At 34.6% G+C, this 24,621-nt stretch overlaps 1 protein-coding gene across 1 annotated transcript; it reads left to right on the forward strand.

The window, feature by feature from the left end:
- Positions 1–1,059: 1,059 nt before the first annotated feature.
- On the forward strand, positions 1,060–5,040 carry LOC143260167 (uncharacterized). Its single transcript, XM_076524883.1, has one exon. The coding sequence runs from the start codon at positions 1,060–1,062 to the stop codon at positions 5,038–5,040; it is 3,981 nt and encodes a 1,326-aa protein (XP_076380998.1).
- Positions 5,041–24,621: the final 19,581 nt, after the last annotated feature.

Consider the following 24,621-nt stretch of genomic DNA (forward strand, 5'->3'; position numbering starts at 1 on the left):
GACTCCCCAGTCTCCACGCAAGGATCTGGACCATTCGTCAAGCTGCCCAAGGCAGACCTGCCACGCTTCGACGGAAGATTCGAAGAATGGTTGTCATTCAAGGACAAATTCTTCTCCATGATTGACAGTCAGGAGAGCCTGTCGAATGTACAAAAATTGCAATATTTGCAATCAGCAGTATCTGGTGAAGCGGCCAGGGTCATCGGAGCAATGGCAACCACTGGGCCCAACTATACACAAGCATGGCGACTGTTAGAAGAAACGTATGCCAACGAACGACTAATCGTCACGCGGCATGTGGATCTTCTAGTGCAAACAGCGCCTGTAGCCAAGGAAACTGCTGCTACCTTGAGAGAATTCGTGAACCACGTGCAACAACATCTTCGGTCCCTCAAAACTCTCGAGGTTCCAGTAGAGCATTGGGACACTCTCCTGCTGTCCATATTGTTGCCCAAGCTCACGCAACAAATCAGGCTAACTTTCGATCACACCCTCAAGGACAACGAGCTGCCGAAAATCGAAGGGTTGATGAAGTTCCTCACACAACGAGCGAGAAGCCTGGAGACGACATCAGTCGCCTCGGATCCAGCGTTGACTGCTTCACCAACGAAGAAGAAGCCAACTTCACCGACATCATCAAGACGACAATTTCCTAAGCCAAGAAATTCTTCGCCAAACAAGCCATCCAAAGTGTTCGCAACAAACACCAAAAGCTTCAAAACCGAGTGTTCCTACTGCAAACGCAGCGGGCACTATATCAGCCGATGCGAAGGTTTCCACGCCCTTCCAGTGAACCAGCGCATCCAGTCGGTGAAGCGGGCATCTTTGTGCTCCAACTGCTTACGCCAGGGGCACACGTCTGAGCAGTGCAACGCGTCAGGCTGCCGAATTTGTGATGAAAATCACAACACGCTACTGCACGTCCCACGAACTCCAAGAGGTTCACCATCTCGAAGGTCGGCGGACAACGCACGTGAAGCCTCGACCAGTCCGGCATGACCAGTGTCCGAAATCCATGGATGCACTGCTCTCTCCGCTCAGTCAGCATCCAACCAGCTGATGACCACCGCAATACTACAAATCTATGACAACCTCAACCAGTTAACAAGATGCAGAACGCTGTTGGACACGTGTTCAACAGCAAACTTCATCACGGAACGGCTGGCGTCAAGGCTCCAGCTACGCAAGAAGAAATGCTCAACGTCCATTACAATATTAAACCAACTAACGACGTCGAGTATTTCCTCACTCACGGCAACGATCCGATCGAAGTCCGGCGGATTCGAGAAAACGCTGGAATTTCTCGTTATCCCCCACATCTCGGAGACGGAGCCACAACAACACATCGACCGGAGCTCTATCCAGATACCAGCAAATCTCCAACTTGCTGATCCAGAATTCCACAAGCCAGCTCCAGTCGACATGCTACTGGGGACTGGCATAACACTTTCGCTGCTCAGCGTCGGGCAAATCGACCTTTCACCTCGCAATGGACCTGAGCTTTTTCTGCAAAAGACCCAATTAGGGTGGGTAATTGGTGGCAGTGTTAGTTCTACAACAAGCCGAGAACAACAACGACCAACGCCTTCCTCCATCAAATCCACGCAGCAGAAAAGGAATACAGATCCACAAGTCACCGACGAGTCAGCATCTCCAACGAGCAGAGAGGCAGACGATTTGCCAAACGATGCCACGCAGCCGACCAAGGGAGTGCAGTCTTCAGCGAACCAAGACAAACCCCCCAAGCGGACTTGTCACGTCACTCAACTTGAGTTCGACGTAAGGAGATTCTGGGAGATCGAAGAAGGACCATCTACGCGTCATCTCTCCTCAGAAGAACTGGCCTGCGAGGAGCATTTTCAGCGCAACGTGCAACGGGATGACACCGGCCGATATATCGTCGCACTACCATTCAAAAGGGATCCAGCTTGTCTCGGACATTCCCATAACAGAGCTCTCAAACGTTTCAACTCACTGCAACGACGATTCAAACGAGATCCAGCCTTCAAAAATCAATATACCACAGTCATGCAAGAGTACCTGGATCTCGGTCACATGTCCGAAGACACTGACCCAAACAACAACCATGGGTTTTTCCTGCCTCATCATGCAGTCGTGAAGGAAACCAGCTTGACTACCAAACTTCGTGTAGTCTTCGACGGTTCGGCAAAAACCGACACAGGGGTTTCTCTCAATGAAACTCTCATGGTCGGACCAACCATTCAGGAGGATCTTTTCTCGCATATTCTTCGGTTTCGACTTCACAATTACGTCCTTACCGGAGATATCGAGAAAATGTATCGGCAGTTCCTTCTACGCGAGGAAGACAGGAAATTTCAACGGGTCATCTGGACCAATCCAAGAGGCGAAGTGAAAACCTTCAAACTCAACACCGTCACCTTCGGTTTATCTCCGGCTCCATTTCTAGCCACACGATGTCTTCAACAACTTGCCGAAGACGAAGGACATCGATTCAAGTATGCGGGACACATCGTGAGACGCGACTTGTACGTTGACGACCTGTTGACCGGAGCAGCCACCGTAGAAGAGACCATCAGCATCCGGGACGAAGTTATCGACTTGTTGCATCACGCAGGTCTTAACATTCGTCAATGGGCATCAAACTGTCCCACCATCCTTCAAGGACTTCCGGAAGGCAGTGTCAACGTCAAGCTCGAAGCCCACGATGACAAAACATTGAAGACTCTCGGCGTGGCATGGAATTCCCTCGAAAATTCCATAGTCTACTCAGTGACACCGATCGCTGTCGATACGATTCTCTCTAACATTGCCAAAATTTTTGATCCACTGGGATTACTTGGTCCAGTTATCATCACTGCCAAGCTGATCATGCAAAAATTGTGGCAAATCAAATTGGATTGGGATGAATCCGTTCCTCACAACATACATTCCACGTGGGTAAATTATTGCTCACAACTCAACCTATTGAACAACATGGCCTTCCCACGACCAATTCTTCTGTCGGACGTCGCAGCCACTCAACTCCATGGATTTTGCGACGCCAGCGAGATTGGCTATGGAGCGTGCATTTATCTGCGATCCAGCAATGCCAACGGCCAAATTCAATCCAGATTGTTGTGTGCAAAATCTCGTGTAGCCCCTCTCAAGTCAGTCACCTTACCACGCCTCGAGCTCTGCGGCGCACAATTATTGGTCAAATTGTATGCCACCGTTATTAATTCAATTCACGTGAGAATTGACCAAACCATATTCTGGACCGATTCAACGATCACCCTCCATTGGATCAACTCTTCCCCACACTTGCTGAAAGCATTTGTAGCGAATCGAGTTTCCGATATCCAAACGAAGACATCGAGCAATATGTGGAGACACGTGCTGTCTAAGGACAATCCTGCCGATGCTTTATCACGCGGTCAACTGCCCGTTGAGTTTATCCAAAACTCCGTTTGGAAACACGGTCCAAGTTGGCTATCGCAAGACGAATCTTTCTGGCCTCAGCTCAAACTCCCTTCCTTGGACATGCTACCGGAAATCAGAAGCAAAACATGTCTACTCACAAAGACAGCAGCTTCGTGTGAGATACTGCAGCGGTATTCATCGATCACCAAATTGCAACGAATCGTTGCATACTGCCTTCGATTCAAACCGGACAACCGCTTCAAGGGACCTGTGTCAGCCGAGGAATTGAACACTGCCAACAAAACCATACTCCGTTTGACACAACGAGAATGCTTCGCCGAAGAGATGCAAGATTTATCTCAAGGTCGCAGGGTTCACCGCAAGAGCAAACTCAACACGCTCGACCCATTCCTCGATCGAGACGGCGTCATCCGAGTGGGAGGACGTTTGAAGCATGCAGACATCCCATATTCCCAACAACATCCGATCGTGCTTCCCAAATCGCACCATTTGACAACGCTCATTTTGCGAAACGAACATTTACGCAGCATGCACGCTGGTGTCCAAGCCACGCTGTACAGTACCCGACAACGATACTGGCCCCTCGATGGCAGAAACCAAACAAGGAAGGTCATCCGCCAGTGTATCAAATGCTTCCGTGCAAATCCACCAAACACAGAATGCATGATGGGAGATCTGCCAAAAGCTCGCGTCAACGAAGATCGACCATTCAACAACGTCGGGGTCGACTACTGCGGTCCTTTCTTCGTCAAGGAGAAGAAGTTCCGTAACAGAAACCGAATCAAGGTCTACGTCGCTGTCTTTGTATGCCTCGCTGTGAAGGCAGTACACCTGGAGCTAGTCAGCGACATGACCACCGATGGCTTCCTGGCAGCCTTACGTCGATTCACTGCTCGACGAGGGAAATGTCACGCCATCTATTCCGATAACGGAACGAATTTCGTTGGAGCAAATAGAGAGCTCAAAGAAATTCATCAACTGCTGAGTTCACAGGATCATCAACGCAAAGTGGATGCCTACTTGACCAACGAAGGGATCAACTGGCATTTCATTCCACCAAGGTCACCAAACTTCGGAGGTTTATGGGAAGCGGCAGTGAAGTCGTTCAAACACCACATGAGACGAGTGATAGCCAACGAATTGCTGACTTTCGAAGAACTCAACACCTTCATCATCGAAATCGAAGCAATTCTCAACTCAAGGCCTCTCACTCCATTGTCTTCGGATCCGAACGATCTTTGTGCTCTAACTCCAGGACATTTCTTAATCGGCAGCGCACTCAACACATTACCGGAGGTCGACTTCACAACCACTCCATCGAACAAACTCTCCATCTGGCAACATCTCCAGAAACTCAAGCGTGATTTTTGGGCGAGATGGTATAAGGAATACCTCAATGAGCTAAACATTCGCCACAAGTGGACCAGCGGCAGCCATAACATCAAGACGGGAACGCTCGTTCTCGTTAAAGAGGACAACCTACCACCCATGCAGTGGGCCCTCGGACGGGTTCTCGAAGTCCACCCTGGTACAGACGGCATCATCCGAGCAGTCACCATCCAAACCGTGCAAGGCAATATTAAACGAAACATCAGACAACTTGCACCGTTACCAACTGATGTAGGCCGCGAATTGTAATTGATCGGTACCCTCTCAACGGGGGGAGCATGTTCCGTCTTGCAACGGAATTTTCCAGCCGTGTCCGCCCGACTTTCTCCGGGACGGACTACCTTTCTTCAATCCCTAAAAAACAGTTTGTTTACCGGGAACCTTCGGTGCAGCGTGGCAAATCGACGGTCCTTCAACGTGCAGTTGACAAAAGTCACGTTCGTTGGGCCTCCAATTTCGTGGAGCCTTCGCCTGCAGTTTTTAAATTTCCAATTCCTTCGACCCGTCTCCTTTCCGGCAATAGAGTAATTTCTGCAATTTCGAATAACGCACACTTCATCGGCAACATTTCCTTAATTTATGACAGGGTCGCCAGCACGCATCCCTTCGGTCGCCTTTTCCGGGATTTCTTACTACCTGACACTGGGTACGTCCGGGACTCCTAAGGTCCCTTTCCACCTCGCGATCAACCAATGATCTTCAAGTTTTCTCTCGGCGAGAAACATATAAAAACGAGAACTCTTGACCACCTCACACAGTCTTTTTTCACTCCTGCGTAACCTCGTTCATATCGTTCAACATCGCTCGTCACTCCAGTCTACGTCTCATTTCACGAACTACTAAGTAAAACAGTTGTCCATTTTTAAGTAAACGGACAACGATATCGTCCTATTCCGTCGCGCAGCGTAGTCGGCCTTACAACCCGATAGATAGTTAATATCGCGGAATAACGATATCAGGTGCTCACACGACGCACCTCAACAATCCCTATGTAAAAACGTTATTTAAGCAGGAATATCGTACTTTGAAGAAAATCTAATGATAGGTTTTTTCAGATAATTGAAAAAACCGAAAATTCACAAGAGTAAAGTGCCATTTTCTGACATTAGATTTCGTTCTAAATGCCCAATCCCTATGTAAAAACGTTATTTAAGCACGATTATCGTATTTTGAAGAAAATCTAATGATAGGATTTTTCAGAAAATTGAAAAAAACAGAAAAATCACAAAAGTAAAGTGCCATTTTCTGACATTACATTTCGTACTCAATACCTAATTCTAATGTAAAAGCGTTAGTTAAGCAAGATTCTCGTATTTAAAAAATCTGATGATAGGTTTTTTCAGAAAATTGGAAAAACCGTAAAATCACGAGAGTAAAGTGTCATTTTCTGACATTAGATTTCGTTCTAAATGCTTAATCCCTATGTAAAAACGTTATCTAAGCAAGAATATTGTGTCTTGAAGAAAATCTAATGCTAGGTTTTTTCAGAAAATTGGAAAAACCGAAAAATCACAAGAGCAAAGTGCCATTTTCTGACGTTAGATTTCATTCTAAATGCTTAATCCCTATGTAAAAACGTTATCTAAGCAAGAATATCGGACTTTGAAGAAAATCTAATGATTGATTCTTTCAGAAATTAGAAAAAACAGAAAAATCACTAGAGCAAAGCGCCATTTTCTGACATTATATTTCGTACTCAATACCTAATTCTAATGTAAAATCGTTAGTTAAGCAAGATTCTCGTATTTAAAAAATCTGATGATAGGTTTTTTCAGAAAATTGGAAAAACCGTAAAATCACAAGAGTAAAGTGTCATTTTCTGACATTAGATGTCGTTCTAAATGCTTAATCCCTATGTAAAAACGTTATTTAAGCACGAATATCGTATTTTGAAGAAAATCTAATGATAGGATTTTTCAGAAAATTGAAAAAAACAGAAAAATCACAAAAGTAAAGTGCCATTTTCTGACATTACATTTCGTACTCAATACCTAATTCTAATGTAAAAGCGTTAGTTAAGCAAGATTCTCGTATTTAAAGAATCTGATGATAGGTTTTTTCAGATAATTGAAAAAACCGAAAATTCACAAGAGTAAAGTGCCATTTTCTGACATTAGATTTCGTCCTAACTGCTCAATCCCTATGTAAAAACGTTATCTAAGCAAGAATATTGTGTCTTGAAGAAAATCTAATGCTAGGTTTTTTCAGAAAATTGGAAAAACCGAAAAATCACAAGAGCAAAGTGCCATTTTCTGACGTTAGATTTCATTCTAAATGCTTAATCCCTATGTAAAAACGTTATCTAAGCAAGAATATCGGACTTTGAAGAAAATCTAATGATTGATTCTTTCAGAAATTAGAAAAAACAGAAAAATCACTAGAGCAAAGCGCCATTTTCTGACATTATATTTCGTACTCAATACCTAATTCTAATGTAAAATCGTTAGTTAAGCAAGATTCTCGTATTTAAAAAATCTGATGATAGGTTTTTTCAGAAAATTGGAAAAACCGTAAAATCACAAGAGTAAAGTGTCATTTTCTGACATTAGATGTCGTTCTAAATGCTTAATCCCTATGTAAAAACGTTATTTAAGCACGAATATCGTATTTTGAAGAAAATCTAATGATAGGATTTTTCAGAAAATTGAAAAAAACAGAAAAATCACAAAAGTAAAGTGCCATTTTCTGACATTACATTTCGTACTCAATACCTAATTCTAATGTAAAAGCGTTAGTTAAGCAAGATTCTCGTATTTAAAGAATCTGATGATAGGTTTTTTCAGATAATTGAAAAAACCGAAAATTCACAAGAGTAAAGTGCCATTTTCTGACATTAGATTTCGTCCTAACTGCTCAATCCCTATGTAAAAACGTTATTTAAGCAGGAATATCGTACTTTGAAGAAAATCTAATGATAGGTTTTTTCAGAAAATTGAAAAAACCGAAAATTCACAAGAGTAAAGTGACATTTTCTGACATTACATTTCGTTCTAAAAACTTAATTCTAATGTAAAATTGTTATATAAGCAAGATTATCGTATTTAAAAAATCTGATGATAGGTTTTTTCAGATAATTGAAAAAACCGAAATTCACAAGAGTAAAGTGCCATTTTCTGACATTAGATTTCGTTCTAAATGCCCAATCCCTATGTAAAAACGTTATTTAAGCACGAATATCGTATTTTGAAGAAAATCTAATGATAGGATTTTTCAGAAAATTGAAAAAAACAGAAAAATCACAAAAGTAAAGTGCCATTTTCTGACATTACATTTCGTACTCAATACCTAATTCTAATGTAAAAGCGTTAGTTAAGCAAGATTCTCGTATCTAAAAAACCTAATGATAGGTTTTTTCAGAAAATTGAAAAAACCGTAAAATCACAAGAGTAAAGCGCCATTTTCTGACTTTAGATTTCGTTCTAAATGCGTAATCCCTATGTAAAAACGTTATATAAGCTCGAATATCGTATTTTGTAGAAAATCTAATGATAGGATTTTACAGAAAATTGAAAAAACCGAAAAATCACTAGAGTAAAGCGCCATTTTCTGACGTTAGAATTCGTTCTAAATGCTTAATCCCTATGTAGAAACGTTATTTAACCCCTTAACCTACGATTCAGATTCGAAGATGTTGGGCCGAAATTGTATACAAGCTCGCGCAGCGTTTGGGACGTTCGCACGACTTGTGTAACACGCCAATCCGGGCAATTGTAAACATGGCGGGCCCCTTGAAAAGGACGCCGCACATGCCGCGCGAGCTTCCCAAAGAAAAGCTAGAGGAAGTCGAGTTGAGACCTGCCAAAATCGAGAAAAAAGAGATCAGAAGGCCGAGTCTGGAGCCGGTCGACTTGCGACCGGTCTTGAAAGATACGACCAATATTTGATGATATATTTTGGAACAATATTGTGACCGAAACGAATCGGTATGCAAATCAAATACGAGAAAATCCACATACAACACGAAAAATTGACGACACTTGGTTTCCTGTAGACTCTACCGAAATTAAAAGATATTTCGCATTGACCATAATAATGTCACAGGTAAAGAAACCAAGAATCCAAATGAATTGGTCGAAGAGGGCTGTTATCGAAACACCTATATTTAGAAAATCAATGCCTTTGAAGAGATATCTACAAATTACAAGGTTCTTGCATTTTTCAAACAATAGTCTGGTTGCCGATACAGATAAATTGAACAAAGTTAGACCTGTGATTACTTTTTTGATCCAAAAATTTAAAGAAATGTATGTAATGAAAAAAGACATTTCTATTGATGAATCTCTTATGAAATTCAGAGGGCGTCTATCTTATAAGCAATTCAACCCATCCAAAAGGGCAAGGTTTGGCGTTAAATTTTATAAATTATGTGAGTCCGATTCCGGCTATTGCTTTGAATTTAAAATATATACCGGCCACGATAAAATAAACTGTGAAGATAGCGCTTCAGAAAGTGTTGTCAAAGAGCTTTCTGAGTCAGTGTTGCACAGGGGTCACACTTTGTACATAGACAGTTGGTATTCTTCCCCAAAATTATTTATGACATTATCATATAAATATAAAACAAATGTAATTGGCACAGTACGTACGAATAGGAAGAATATGCCACAAGATTTGTGCAGTGTAAAATTAAAAAGGGGAGAGTACGTAATAAGAAGCTGCAACCGAATACTCGCTCTAAAATGGAAAGACAAGCGAGATGTTTACATGATGTCGACAAAACATGAAACAGCCGAAATGACTTCGCAAGGATCCAATCGCACTCTAAAGCCAAATTGTATTACAGAGTACAATAAGGGAATGAATGGAATTGATCTCCAAGATCAAATATTAGCATGTTTTCCAATAATGAGGAAATACATGAAAGGATATAAAAAAATTTTTTTTATCTGTTTGATATTGGCCTTTTTAATTCTTACATCTTATGGAAAAAACTGAATGATGGAAAGAAACAATATTATGTCGACTATAAGATCAACATAGCTGAATCTCTACTAAAGAAAATGCCAAAACCGATTTATAGAGAACGAGGCGTATTATCTTCCGGAGATGCGCCAGACAGACTTTGCGCGAAGGAATGGGGTCATTTTCCAAAGCACATTGATCCAACACCCTCTAAATTAAGACCGTCAAAACGTTGTACAGTTTGTCACAAAAATAAAAAACGTAAAGAAACAACGTAGGAGTGTAAAAAGTGTAAAGTTCTGTTACATGTACCAGAATGCTTTGAAATATATCATACCGTTACAGATTACTAATTTTGTATTTTGGAGTTTTGTATAAATAAATATTTTGTAATACTTGCGTCTACCACAATTATTGCATCAGACTGTAATTGCGTATCAAATATTCCACGTAATATTTACTTCTGGCCCGATCATCGTACGCGGGCTATGCCCGTAATATTTACTTCTGGCCCGATCATCGTACGCGGGCTATGCCCGTAATATTTACTTCTGGCCCGATCATCGTACGCGGGCTATGCCCGTAATATTTACTTCTGGCCCGATCATCGTACGCGGGCTATGCCCGTCATTGTAGGTCAAGGGGTTAAGCAAGAATATCGTACTTTGAAGAAAATCTAATGTTAGGATTTTTCAGAAAATTGAAAAAAACAGAAAAATCACAAGAGTAAAGTGCCATTTTCTGACATTACATTTCGTTCTACATGCTTAATCCCTATGTAGAAACGTTATTTAAGCAAGAATATCGTACTTTGAAGAAAATCTAATGTTAGAATTTTTCAGAAATTTGAGAAAACAGAAAAATCACTAGATTAAAGCGCCATCTTCTGACATTACATTTCGTTCTAAATACTTAATGCTAAGGTAAAATCGGTAGTTAAGCAAGATTCTCGTATTTAAACATTCTAATGATAGGTTTTTTCAAAAATTGAAGAATCCGTAAAATCACAAGAGTAAAGTGCCATTTTTTGACATTAGACTTCGTTCTAAATGCTTAATTCCAATGTAAAATCGTTATATAAGCTCGAATATCGTATTTTGAAGAAAATCTAATGATAGGATTTTTCAGAAAATTGAAAAAAACCGAAAAATCACAAGAATAATGTGCCATTTTCTGACATTACATTTCGTTCTAAATGCTTAATCCTTATGTAAAAACGTTATGTAAGCACGAATATCGTATTTTGAAGAAAATCTAATGATAGGTTTTTTCAGAAAATTGAAAAAACAGAAAAATCACAAGAGTAAAGTTCCATTTTCTGACATTACATTTCGTACTCAATACCTAATTCTAATGTAAAAGCGTCAGTTAAGCAAGATTCTCGTATTTAAAAAATCTGATGATAGGTTTCTTCAGATAATTGAAAAAACCGAAAATTCACAAGAGTAAAGTGCCATTTTCTGACATTAGATTTCGTTCTAAATGCTTAATCCCTATGTAAAAACGATATTTAAGCAAGAATATCGTACTTTGGAGAAAATCTAATGATTGGTTTTTACAGAAAGTTGAAAAAACCGAAAAATCACTAGAGTAAAGCGCCATTTTCTGACTTTAGATTTCGTTCTAAATACTTAATTCTAATGTAAAATCGTTAGTTAAGCAAGATTCTCGTATTTAACAAAATCTAATGAGAGGTGTTTTCAGAAAATTGAAAAAACCGAAAAATCACAAGAGTAAAGTGGCATTTTCTGACATTACATTTCGTTCTAAATACTTAATTCTAAGGTAAAATCGGTAGTTAAGCAAGATTCTCGTATTTAAAAATTCTAATGATAGGTTTTTTCAGAAAATTGTAGAAACCGTAAAATCACTACAGTAAAGTGCCATTTTCTGACATTACATTTCGTTCTACATGCTTAATCCCTATGTAGAAACGTTATTTAAGCAAGAATATCGTACTTTGAAGAAAATCTAATGTTAGAATTTTTCAGAAATTTGAGAAAACAGAAAAATCACTAGATTAAAGCGCCATCTTCTGACATTACATTTCGTTCTAAATACTTAATGCCAAGGTAAAATCGGTAGTTAAGCAAGATTCTCGTATTTAAACATTCTAATGATAGGTTTTTTCAAAAATTGAAGAATCCGTAAAATCACAAGAGTAAAGTGCCATTTTCTGACATTAGACTTCGTTCTAAATGCTTAATTCCAATGTAAAATCGTTATATAAGCTCGAATATCGTATTTTGAAGAAAATCTAATTATAGGATTTTTCAGAAAATTGAAAAAAACCGAAAAATCACAAGAATAATGTGCCATTTTCTGACATTACATTTCGTTCTAAATGCTTAATCCTTATGTAAAAACGTTATGTAAGCACGAATATCGTATTTTGAAGAAAATCTAATGATAGGTTTTTTCAGAAAATTGAAAAAACAGAAAAATCACAAGAGTAATGTGCCATTTTCTGACATTACATTTTGTACTAAATACCTAATTCTAATGTGAAATCGTTAGATAAGCAAGATTCTCGTATTTAAAAAATCTGATGATAGGTTTTTACAGAAATTTGAAAAAACCGAAAAATCACTAGAGTAAAGCGCCATTTTCTGACTTTAGATTTCGTTCTAAATGCTTAATTCTAATGTAACATCGTTATATAAGCAAGATTCTCGTATCTAAAAAATCTAACGATAGGTTTTTTCAGAAAATTGAAAAAACCGTAAAATCACAAGAGTAAAGTGCCATTTTCTGACATTAGATTTCATTCTAAATGCTTAATCCCTATGTAAAAACGTTATTTAAGCACGAATATCGTATTTGGAAGAAAATCTATTGATACGATTTTTCAGAAAATTGAAAAAAACCGAAAAATCACAAGAGTAATGTGCCATTTTCTGACATTACTTTTCGTACTAAATACCTAATTCTAATGTAAAATCGTTAGATAAGCAAGATTCTCGTATTTAAAAAATCTGATGATTGGTTTTTACAGAAATTTGAAAAAACCGAAAAATCACTAGAGTAAAGCGCCTTTTTCTGACTTTAGATTTCGTACTCAATACCTAATTCTAATATAAAATCGTTAGTTAAGCAAGATTCTCGTATTTAAAAAATCTGGTGATAGGTTTTTTCAGAAAATTGGAAAAACCGTAAAATCACAAGAGTAAAGTATCATTTTCTGACATTAGATTTCGTTCTAAATGCTTAATCCGTATGTAAAAACGATATTTAAGCAAGAATATCGTATTTTGAAGAAAATCTAATGGGAGGTGTTTTCAGAAAATTGAAAAACCGAAAAATCACAAGAGTAAAGTGCCATTTTCTGACATTAGATTTTGTTCTAAATGCTTAATCCCTATGTAAAAACGATATTTAAGCAAGAATATCGTACTTTGAAGAAAATCTAATGATTGGTTTTTACAGAAAGTTGAAAAAACCGAAAAATCACTAGAGTAAAGCGCCATTTTCTGACATTATATTTCGTACTCAATACATAATTCTAATATAAAATCGTTAGTTAAGCAAGATTCTCGTATTTAAAAAATCTGGTGATAGGTTTTTTCAGAAAATTGGAAAAACCGTAAAATCACAAGAGTAAAGTGTCATTTTCTGACATTAGATTTCGTTCTAAATGCTTAATCCCTATGTAAAAACGTTATTTAAGCAAGAATATCGTACTTTGAAGAAAATCTAATGTTAGGATTTTTCAGAAATTTGAGAAAACCGAAAAATCACTAGAGTAAAGCGCCATCTTCTGACATTACATTTCGTTCTAAATACTTAATGCTAAGGTAAAATCGGTAGTTAAGCAAGATTCTCGTATTTAAACATTCTAATGATAGGTTTTTTCAAAAATTGAAAAAACCGAAAAATCACAAGAGTAAAGTGCCATTTTCTGTCATTAGATTTCGTTCTAAATGCCTAATCCCGATGTAAAAACGATATTTAAGCAAGAATATCGTACTTTGAAGAAAATCTAATGAGTGGTTTTTACAGAAAGTTGAAAAAACCGAAAAATCACTAGAGTAAAGCGCCATTTTCTGACATTATATTTCGTACTCAATACCTAATTCTAATGTAAAATCGTTAGTTAAGCAAGATTCTCGTATTTAAAAAATCTGATGATAGGTTTTTACAGGAATTTGAAAAAACCGAAAAATCACAAGAGTAAAGCGCCATTTTCTGACTTTAGATTTCGTTCTACATGCTTAATTCTAATGTAAAATCGTTATATAAGCAAGATTCTCGTATCTAAAAAACCTAATGATAGGTTTTTTCAGAAAATTGAAAAAACCGTAAAATCACAAGAGTAAAGCGCCATTTTCTGACTTTAGATTTCGTTCTAAATGCGTAATCCCTATGTAAAAACGTTATATAAGCTCGAATATCGTATTTTGTAGAAAATCTAATGATAGGATTTTACAGAAAATTGAAAAAACCGAAAAATCACTAGAGTAAAGCGCCATTTTCTGACGTTAGAATTCGTTCTAAATGCTTAATCCCTATGTAAAAACGTTATTTAAGCACGAATATCGTATTTTGAAGAAAATCTAATGATAGGATTTTTCAGAAAATTGAAAAAAACCGAAAAATCACGAGAGTAATGTGCCATTTTCTGACATTACATTTCGTTCTAAATGCTTAATCCCTATGTAAAAACGATATTTAAGCAAGAATATCGTACTTTGAAGAAAATCTAATGATTGGTTTTTACAGAAAGTTGAAAAAACCGAAAAATCACTAGAGTAAAGCGCCATTTTCTGACATTACATTTCGTTCTAAATACTTAATTCTAATGTAAAATCGTTAGTTAAGCAAGATTCTCGTATTGAAAAATCTGATGACAGGTTTTTTCAGAAAATTGAAAAAACCGAAAAATCACAGGAGTAAAGTGCCATTTTCTGACATTAGATTTCGTTCTAAATGCATAATCCCTATGTAAAAACGTCATTTAAGCAAGAATATCGGACTTTGAAGAAAATCAAATGATAGATTCTTTCAGAAAATTGAAAAAACCGAAAAATCACAAGTGTAAACTGCCATTTTCTGACATTAGATTTCGTTCTAAATGCCCAATCCCTATGTAGAAACGTTATCTAAGCAGGAATATCGTACTTTGAAATAAAATCTAATGTTAGGATTTTTCAGAAATTTGAGAAAACCGAAAAATCACTAGAGTAAAGCGCCATCTTCTGACATTACATTTCGTTCTAAATACTTAATGCTAAGGTAAAATCGGTAGTTAAGCAAGATTCTCGTATTTAAACATTCTAATGATAGGTTTTTTCAAAAATTGAAGAATCCGTAAAATCACAAGAGTAAAGTGCCATTTTCTGACATTAGACTTCGTTCTAAATGCTTAATCCCTATGTAAAAACGTTATTTAAGCACGAATATCGTATTTTGAAGAAAATCTAATGACAGGATTTTTCAGATAATTGAAAAAACCGAAAATTCACAAGAGTAAAGTGACATTTTCTGACATTACATTTCGTTCTAAATACTTAATTCTAATGTAAAATCGTTAGATAAGCAAGATTCTCGTATTTAAAAAATCTAACGATAGGTTTTTTCAGAAAATTGAAAAAACCGTAAAATCACAAGAGTAAAGTGCCATTTTCTGACATTAGATTTCATTCTAAATGCTTAATCCCTATGTAAAAACGTTATATACGCTCGAATATCGTATTTTGTAGAAAATCTAATGATAGGATTTTACAGAAAATTGAAAAAACCGAAAAATCACTAGAGTAAAGCGCCATTTTCTGACATTATATTTAGTACTCAATACCTAATGCTAATGTAAAATCGTTAGTTAAGCAAGATTCTCGTATTTAAAAAATCTGATGATAGGTTTTTTCAGAAAATTGGAAAAACCGTAAAATCACAAGAGTAAAGTGTCATTTTCTGACATTAGATTTCGTTCTAAATGCTTAATCCCTATGTAAAAACGTTATCTAAGCAAGAATATTGTGTCTTGAAGAAAATCTAATGATAGGTTTTTTCAGAAAATTAAAAAAAACCGAAAAATCACAAGAGTAATGTGCCATTTTCTGACATTACATTTCGTTCTAAATGCTTAATCCCTATGTAAAAACGTTATTTAAGCACGAATATCGTATTTGGAATAAAATCTAATGATAGGATTTTTCAGAAAATTGAAAAAAACAGAAAAATCACAAGAGTAAAGTGCCATTTTCTGACATTACATTTCGTACTCAATACCTAATTCTAATGTAAAAGCGTTAGTCAAGCAAGATTCTCGTATTTAAAAAATCTGATGATAGGTTTTTCCAGATAATTGAAAAAACCGAAAATTCACAAGAGTAAAGTGCCATTTTCTGACATTACATTTCGTTCTAAATACTTAATGCTGAGGTAAAATCGGTAGTTAAGCAAGATTCTCGTATTTAAAAATCTGATGACAGGTTTTTTCAGAAAATTGAAAAAACCGAAAAATCACAAGAGTAAAGTGTCATTTTCTGACATTAGATTTCGTTCTAAATGCTTAATCCCTATGTAAAAACGTTATCTAAGCAAGAATATTGTGTCTTGAAGAAAATCTAATGATAGGTTTTTTCAGAAAATTGGAAAAACCGAAAAATCACAAGAGCAAAGTGCCATTTTCTGACGTTACATTTCGTTCTACATGCTTAATCCCTATGTAAAAACGTTATCTAAGCACGAATATCGTATTTTGAAGAAAATCTAATGATAGGATTTTTCAGAAAATTGAAAAAAACCGAAAAATCACAAGAATAATGTGCCATTTTCTGACATTACATTTCGTTCTAAATTCTTAATCCTTATGTAAAAACGTTATGTAAGCACGAATATCGTATTTTGAAGAAAATCTAATGATAGGTTTTTTCAGAAAATTGAAAAAACAGAAAAATCACAAGAGTAAAGTGCCATTTTCTGACATTACATTTCGTACTCAATACCTAATTCTAATGTAAAAGCGTCAGTTAAGCAAGATTCTCGTATTTAAAAAATCTGATGATAGGTTTTTTCAGATAATTGAAAAAACCGAAAATTCACAAGAGTAAAGCGCCATTTTCTGACTTTAGATTTCGTTCTAAATGCTTAATTCTAATGTGAAATCGTTAGATAAGCAAGATTCTCGTATCTAAAAAATCTAATGATAGGTTTTTTCGGAAATTTAAAAAAACCGTAAAATCACAAGAGTAAAGTGCCATTTTCTGACATTAGATTTCATTCTAAATGCTTAATCCCTATGTAAAACGTTATATAATCTCGAATATCGTATTTTGTAGAAAATCTAATGATAGGATTTTACAGAAAATTGAAAAAACCGAAAAATCACTAGAGTAAAGCGCCATTTTCTGACTTTAGATTTCGTACTAAATGCTTAATTCTGATGTAAAATCGTTATATAAGCAAGATTCTCGTATTTAAAAATTCTAATGATAGGTTTTTTCAGAAAATTGTAGAAACCGTAAAATCACTACAGTAAAGTGCCATTTTCTGACATTAGATTTCGTTCTAAATGCTTAATCCCTATGTAAAAACGTTATTTAAGCACGAATATCGTATTTGGAAGAAAATCTATTGATACGATTTTTCAGAAAATTGAAAAAAACCGAAAAATCACAAGAGTAATGTGCCATTTTCTGACATTACATTTCGTACTAAATACCTAATTCTAATGTAAAATCGTTAGATAAGCAAGATTCTCGTATTTAAAAAATCTGATGATTGGTTTTTACAGAAATTTGAAAAAACCGAAAAATCACTAGAGTAAAGCGCCTTTTTCTGACTTTAGATTTCGTACTCAATACCTAATTCTAATATAAAATCGTTAGTTAAGCAAGATTCTCGTATTTAAAAAATCTGGTGATAGGTTTTTTCAGAAAATTGGAAAAACCGTAAAATCACAAGAGTAAAGTATCATTTTCTGACATTAGATTTCGTTCTAAATGCTTAATCCGTATGTAAAAACGATATTTAAGCAAGAATATCGTACTTTGAAGAAAATCTAATGGGAGGTGTTTTCAGAAAATTGAAAAAACCGAAAAATCACAAGAGTAAAGTGCCATTTTCTGACATTAGATTTTGTTCTAAATGCTTAATCCCTATGTAAAAACGATATTTAAGCAAGAATATCGTACTTTGAAGAAAATCTAATGATTGGTTTTTACAGAAAGTTGAAAAAACCGAAAAATCACTAGAGTAAAGCGCCATTTTCTGACATTATATTTCGTACTCAATACCTAATTCTAATATAAAATCGTTAGTTAAGCAAGATTCTCGTATTTAAAAAATCTGGTGATAGGTTTTTTCAGAAAATTGGAAAAACCGTAAAATCACAAGAGTAAAGTGTCATTTTCTGACATTAGATTTCGTTCTAAATGCTTAATCCCTATGTAAAAACGTTATTTAAGCAAGAATATCGTACTTTGAAGAAAATCTAATGTTAGGATTTTTCCAGAAATTTGAGAAAACCGAAAAATCACTAGAGTAAAGCGCCATCTTCTGACATTACATTTCGTTCTAAATACTTAATGCTAAGGTAAAATCGGTAGTTAAGCAAGATTCTCGTATTTAAACATTCTAATGATTGATTCTTTCAGAAATTAGAAAAAACCGAAAAATCACTAGAGTAAAGCGCAATTTTCTGACGTTAGAATTCGTTCTAAATGCTTAATCCCTATGTAAAAACGTTATTTAAGCACGAATATCGTATTTTGAAGAAAATCTAATGATAGGATTTTTCAGAAAATTGAAAAAAACCGAAAAATCACGAGAGTAATGTGCCATTTTCTGACATTACATTTCGTTCTAAATGCTTAATACGTATGTAAAAACGATATTTAAGCAAGAATATCGTACTTTGAAGAAAATCTAATGATTGGTTTTTACAGAAAGTTGAAAAAACCGAAAAATCACTAGAGTAAAGCGCCATTTTCTGACATTATATTTCGTACTCAATACCTAATGCTAATGTAAAATCGTTAGTTAAGCAAGATTCTCGTATTTAAAAAATCTGATGATAGGTTTTTTCAGAAAATTGGAAAAACCGTAAAATCACAAGAGTAAAGTGTCATTTTCTGACATTAGATTTCGTTCTAAATGCTTAATCCCTATGTAAAAACGTTATCTAAGCAAGAATATTGTGTCTTGAAGAAAATCTAATGATAGGATTTTTCAGAAAATTGAAAAAAACAGAAAAATCACAAGAGTAAAGTGCCACTTTCTGACATTACATTTCGTACTCAATACCTAATTCTAATGTAAAAGCGTTAGTCAAGCAAGATTCTCGTATTTAAAAAATCTGATGATAGGTTTTTCCAGATAATTGAAAAAACCGAAAATTCACAAGAGTAAAGTGCCATTTTCTGACATTACATTTCGTTCTAAATACTTAATGCTGAGGTCAAATCGGTAGTTAAGCAAGATTCTCGTATTTAAAAATCTGATGACAGGTTTTTTCAGAAAATTGAAAAAACCGAAAAATCACAAGAGTAAAGTGTCATTTTCTGACATTAGATTTCGTTCTAAATGCTTAATCCCTATGTAAAAACGTTATCTAAGCACGAATATTGTGTCTTGAAGAAAATCTAATGATAGGTTTTTTCAGAAAATTGGAAAAACCGAAAAATCACAAGAGCAAAGTGCCATTTTCTGACGTTACATTTCGTTCTACATGCTTAATCCCTATGTAAAAACGTTATCTAAGCACCAATATCGTATTTTGAAGAAAATCTAATGATAGGATTTTTCAGAAAATTGAAAAAAACCGAAAAATCACAAGAATAATGTGCCATTTTCTGACATTACATTTCGTTCTAAATGCTTAATCCTTATGTAAAAACGTTATGTAAGCACGAATATCGTATTTGGAAGAAAATCTAATGATACGATTTTTCAGAAAATTGAAAAAAACCGAAAAATCACAAGAGTAATGTGCCATTTTCTGACATTACATTTTGTACTAAATACCTAATTCTAATGTGAAATCGTTAGATAAGCAAGATTCTCGTATTTAAAAAATCTGATGATAGGTTTTTACAGAAATTTGAAAAAACCGAAAAATCACTAGAGTAAAGCGCCATTTTCTGACTTTAGATTTCGTTCTAAATGCTTAATTCTAATGTAAAATCGTTATATAAGCAAGATTCTCATATCTAAAAAATCTAACGATAGGTTTTTTCAGAAAATTGAAAAAACCGTAAAATCACAAGAGTAAAGTGCCATTTTCTGACATTAGATTTCATTCTAAATGCTTAATCCCTATGTAAAAACGTTATATACGCTCGAATATCGTATTTTGTAGAAAATCTAATGATAGGATTTTACAGAAAATTGAAAAAACCGAAAAATCACTAGAGTAAAGCGCCATTTTCTGACTTTAGATTTCGTACTAAATGCTTAATTCTGATGTAAAATCGTTATATAAGCAAGATTCTCGTATTTAAAAATTCTAATGATAGGTTTTTTCAGAAAATTGTAGAAACCGTAAAATCACTACAGTAAAGTGCCATTTTCTGACATTAGATTTCGTTCTAAATGCTTAATCCCTATGTAAAAACGTTATTTAAGCACGAATATCGTATTTGGAAGAAAACCTATTGATACGATTTTTCAGAAGATTGAAAAAAACCGAAAAATCACAAGAGTAATGTGCCATTTTCTGACATTACATTTCGTACTAAATACCTAATTCTAATGTAAAATCGTTAGATAAGCAAGATTCTCGTATTTAAAAAATCTGATGATTGGTTTTTACAGAAATTTGAAAAAACCGAAAAATCACTAGAGTAAAGCGCCTTTTTCTGACTTTAGATTTCGTACTCAATACCTAATTCTAATATAAAATCGTTAGTTAAGCAAGATTCTCGTATTTAAAAAATCTGGTGATAGGTTTTTTCAGAAAATTGGAAAAACCGTAAAATCACAAGAGTAAAGTATCATTTTCTGACATTAGATTTCGTTCTAAATGCTTAATCCGTATGTAAAAACAATATTTAAGCAAGAATATCGTACTTTGAAGAAAATCTAATGGGAGGTGTTTTCAGAAAATTGAAAAAACCGAAAAATCACAAGAGTAAAGTGCCATTTTCTGACATTAGATTTTGTTCTAAATGCTTAATCCCTACGTAAAAACGATATTTAAGCAAGAATATCGTACTTTGAAGAAAATCTAATGATTGGTTTTTACAGAAAGTTGAAAAAACCGAAAAATCACTAGAGTAAAGCGCCATTTTCTGACATTATATTTCGTACTCAATACCTAATTCTAATATAAAATCGTTAGTTAAGCAAGATTCTCGTATTTAAAAAATCTGGTGATAGGTTTTTTCAGAAAATTGGAAAAACCGTAAAATCACAAGAGTAAAGTGTCATTTTCTGACATTAGATTTCGTTCTAAATGCTTAATCCCTATGTAGAAACGTTATTTAAGCAAGAATATCGTACTTTGAAGAAAATCTAATGTTAGGATTTTTCCAGAAATTTGAGAAAACCGAAAAATCACTAGAGTAAAGCGCCATCTTCTGACATTACATTTCGTTCTAAATACTTAATGCTAAGGTAAAATCGGTAGTTAAGCAAGATTCTCGTATTTAAACATTCTAATGATTGATTCTTTCAGAAATTAGAAAAAACCGAAAAATCACTAGAGTAAAGCGCAATTTTCTGACGTTAGAATTCGTTCTAAATGCTTAATCCCTATGTAAAAACGTTATTTAAGCACGAATATCGTATTTTGAAGAAAATCTAATGATAGGATTTTTCAGAAAATTGAAAAAAACCGAAAAATCACGAGAGTAATGTGCCATTTTCTGACATTACATTTTGTTCTAAATGCTTAATCCCTATGTAAAAACGATATTTAAGCAAGAATATCGTACTTTGAAGAAAATCTAATGATTGGTTTTTACAGAAAGTTGAAAAAACCGAAAAATCACTAGAGTAAAGCGCCATTTTCTGACATTATATTTCGTACTCAATACCTAATGCTAATGTAAAATCGTTAGTTAAGCAAGATTCTCGTATTTAAAAAATCTGATGATAGGTTTTTTCAGAAAATTGGAAAAACCGTAAAATCACAAGAGTAAAGTGTCATTTTCTGACATTAGATTTCGTTCTAAATGCTTAATCCCTATGTAAAAACGTTATCTAAGCAAGAATATTGTGTCTTGAAGAAAATCTAATGATAGGATTTTTCAGAAAATTGAAAAAAACAGAAAAATCACAAGAGTAAAGTGCCACTTTCTGACATTACATTTCGTACTCAATACCTAATTCTAATGTAAAAGCGTTAGTCAAGCAAGATTCTCGTATTTAAAAAATCTGATGATAGGTTTTTCCAGATAATTGAAAAAACCGAAAATTCACAAGAGTAAAGTGCCATTTTCTGACATTACATTTCGTTCTAAATACTTAATGCTGAGGTCAAATCGGTAGTTAAGCAAGATTCTCGTATTTAAAAATCTGATGACAGGTTTTTTCAGAAAATTGAAAAAACCGAAAAATCACAAGAGTAAAGTGTCATTTTCTGACATTAGATTTCGTTCTAAATGCTTAATCCCTATGTAAAAACGTTATCTAAGCACGAATATTGTGTCTTGAAGAAAATCTAATGATAGGTTTTTTCAGAAAATTGGAAAAACCGAAAAATCACAAGAGCAAAGTGCCATTTTCTGACGTTACATTTCGTTCTACATGCTTAATCCCTATGTAAAAACGTTATCTAAGCACGAATATCGTATTTTGAAGAAAATCTAATGATAGGATTTTTCAGAAAATTGAAAAAAACCGAAAAATCACAAGAATAATGTGCCATTTTCTGACATTACATTTCGTTCTAAATGCTTAATCCTTATGTAAAAACGTTATGTAAGCACGAATATCGTATTTGGAAGAAAATCTAATGATACGATTTTTCAGAAAATTGAAAAAAACCGAAAAATCACAAGAGTAATGTGCCATTTTCTGACATTACATTTTGTACTAAATACCTAATTCTAATGTGAAATCGTTAGATAAGCAAGATTCTCGTATTTAAAAAATCTGATGATAGGATTTTACAGAAAATTGAAAAAACCGAAAAATCACTAGAGTAAAGCGCCATTTTCTGACTTTAGATTTCGTACTAAATGCTTAATTCTGATGTAAAATCGTTATATAAGCAAGATTCTCGTATTTAAAAATTCTAATGATAGGTTTTTTCAGAAAATTGTAGAAACCGTAAAATCACTACAGTAAAGTGCCATTTTCTGACATTAGATTTCGTTCTAAATGCTTAATCCCTATGTAAAAACGTTATTTAAGCACGAATATCGTATTTGGAAGAAAATCTATTGATACGATTTTTCAGAAAATTGAAAAAAACCGAAAAATCACAAGAGTAATGTGCCATTTTCTGACATTACATTTCGTACTAAATACCTAATTCTAATGTAAAATCGTTAGATAAGCAAGATTCTCGTATTTAAAAAATCTGATGATTGGTTTTTACAGAAATTTGAAAAAACCGAAAAATCACTAGAGTAAAGCGCCTTTTTCTGACTTTAGATTTCGTACTCAATACCTAATTCTAATATAAAATCGTTAGTTAAGCAAGATTCTCGTATTTAAAAAATCTGGTGATAGGTTTTTTCAGAAAATTGGAAAAACCGTAAAATCACAAGAGTAAAGTATCATTTTCTGACATTAGATTTCGTTCTAAATGCTTAATCCGTATGTAAAAACGATATTTAAGCAAGAATATCGTACTTTGAAGAAAATCTAATGGGAGGTGTTTTCAGAAAATTGAAAAAACCGAAAAATCACAAGAGTAAAGTGCCATTTTCTGACATTAGATTTTGTTCTAAATGCTTAATCCCTACGTAAAAACGATATTTAAGCAAGAATATCGTACTTTGAAGAAAATCTAATGATTGGTTTTTACAGAAAGTTGAAAAAACCGAAAAATCACTAGAGTAAAGCGCCATTTTCTGACATTATATTTCGTACTCAATACCTAATTCTAATATAAAATCGTTAGTTAAGCAAGATTCTCGTATTTAAAAAATCTGGTGATAGGTTTTTTCAGAAAATTGGAAAAACCGTAAAATCACAAGAGTAAAGTGTCATTTTCTGACATTAGATTTCGTTCTAAATGCTTAATCCCTATGTAAAAACGTTATTTAAGCAAGAATATCGTACTTTGAAGAAAATCTAATGTTAGGATTTTTCAGAAATTTGAGAAAACCGAGAAATCACTAGAGTAAAGCGCCATCTTCTGACATTACATTTCGTTCTAAATACTTAATGCTAAGGTAAAATCGGTAGTTAAGCAAGATTCTCGTATTTAAACATTCTAATGATAGGTTTTTTCAAAAATTGAAGAATCCGTAAAATCACAAGAGTAATGTGCCATTTTCTCACATTACATTTCGTTCTAAATGCTTAATCCGTATGTAAAAACGTTATTTAAGCACGAATATCGTATTTTGAAGAAAATCTAATGATAGGATTTTTCAGAAAATTGAAAAAAACAGAAAAATCACAAGAGTAAAGTGCCATTTCCTGACATTACATTTCGTACTCAATACCTAATTCTAATGTAAAAGCGTTAGTTATGCAAGATTCTCGTATTTAAAAAATCTGATGATAGGTTTTTTCAGATAATTGATAAAACCGAAAATTCACAAGAGTAAAGTGCCATTTTCTGACATTAGATTTCGTCCTAACTGCTCAATCCCTATGTAAAAACGTTTTTCGAGTAGGTTCGTTCGTAATTAAGTGTACTCGCGTGAGGTGGTAGAAAGTTCTTTTTTATTTCGCGGACTATGTCTGCGGACGAGTCGCGATACAATGATCTTTCGTTTTGCCGTTTGCCCTGGTAAAATTCTTGAACAACCCTGATTGGTCAACCCAACGCGTTGGGCCTTTCCAATCAGCGTTGCTCATTTTGTC

Source organism: Megalopta genalis, chromosome 10 (assembly GCF_051020955.1).
Source record: "Megalopta genalis isolate 19385.01 chromosome 10, iyMegGena1_principal, whole genome shotgun sequence".
NCBI classification, from domain to species: domain Eukaryota; kingdom Metazoa; phylum Arthropoda; class Insecta; order Hymenoptera; family Halictidae; genus Megalopta; species Megalopta genalis.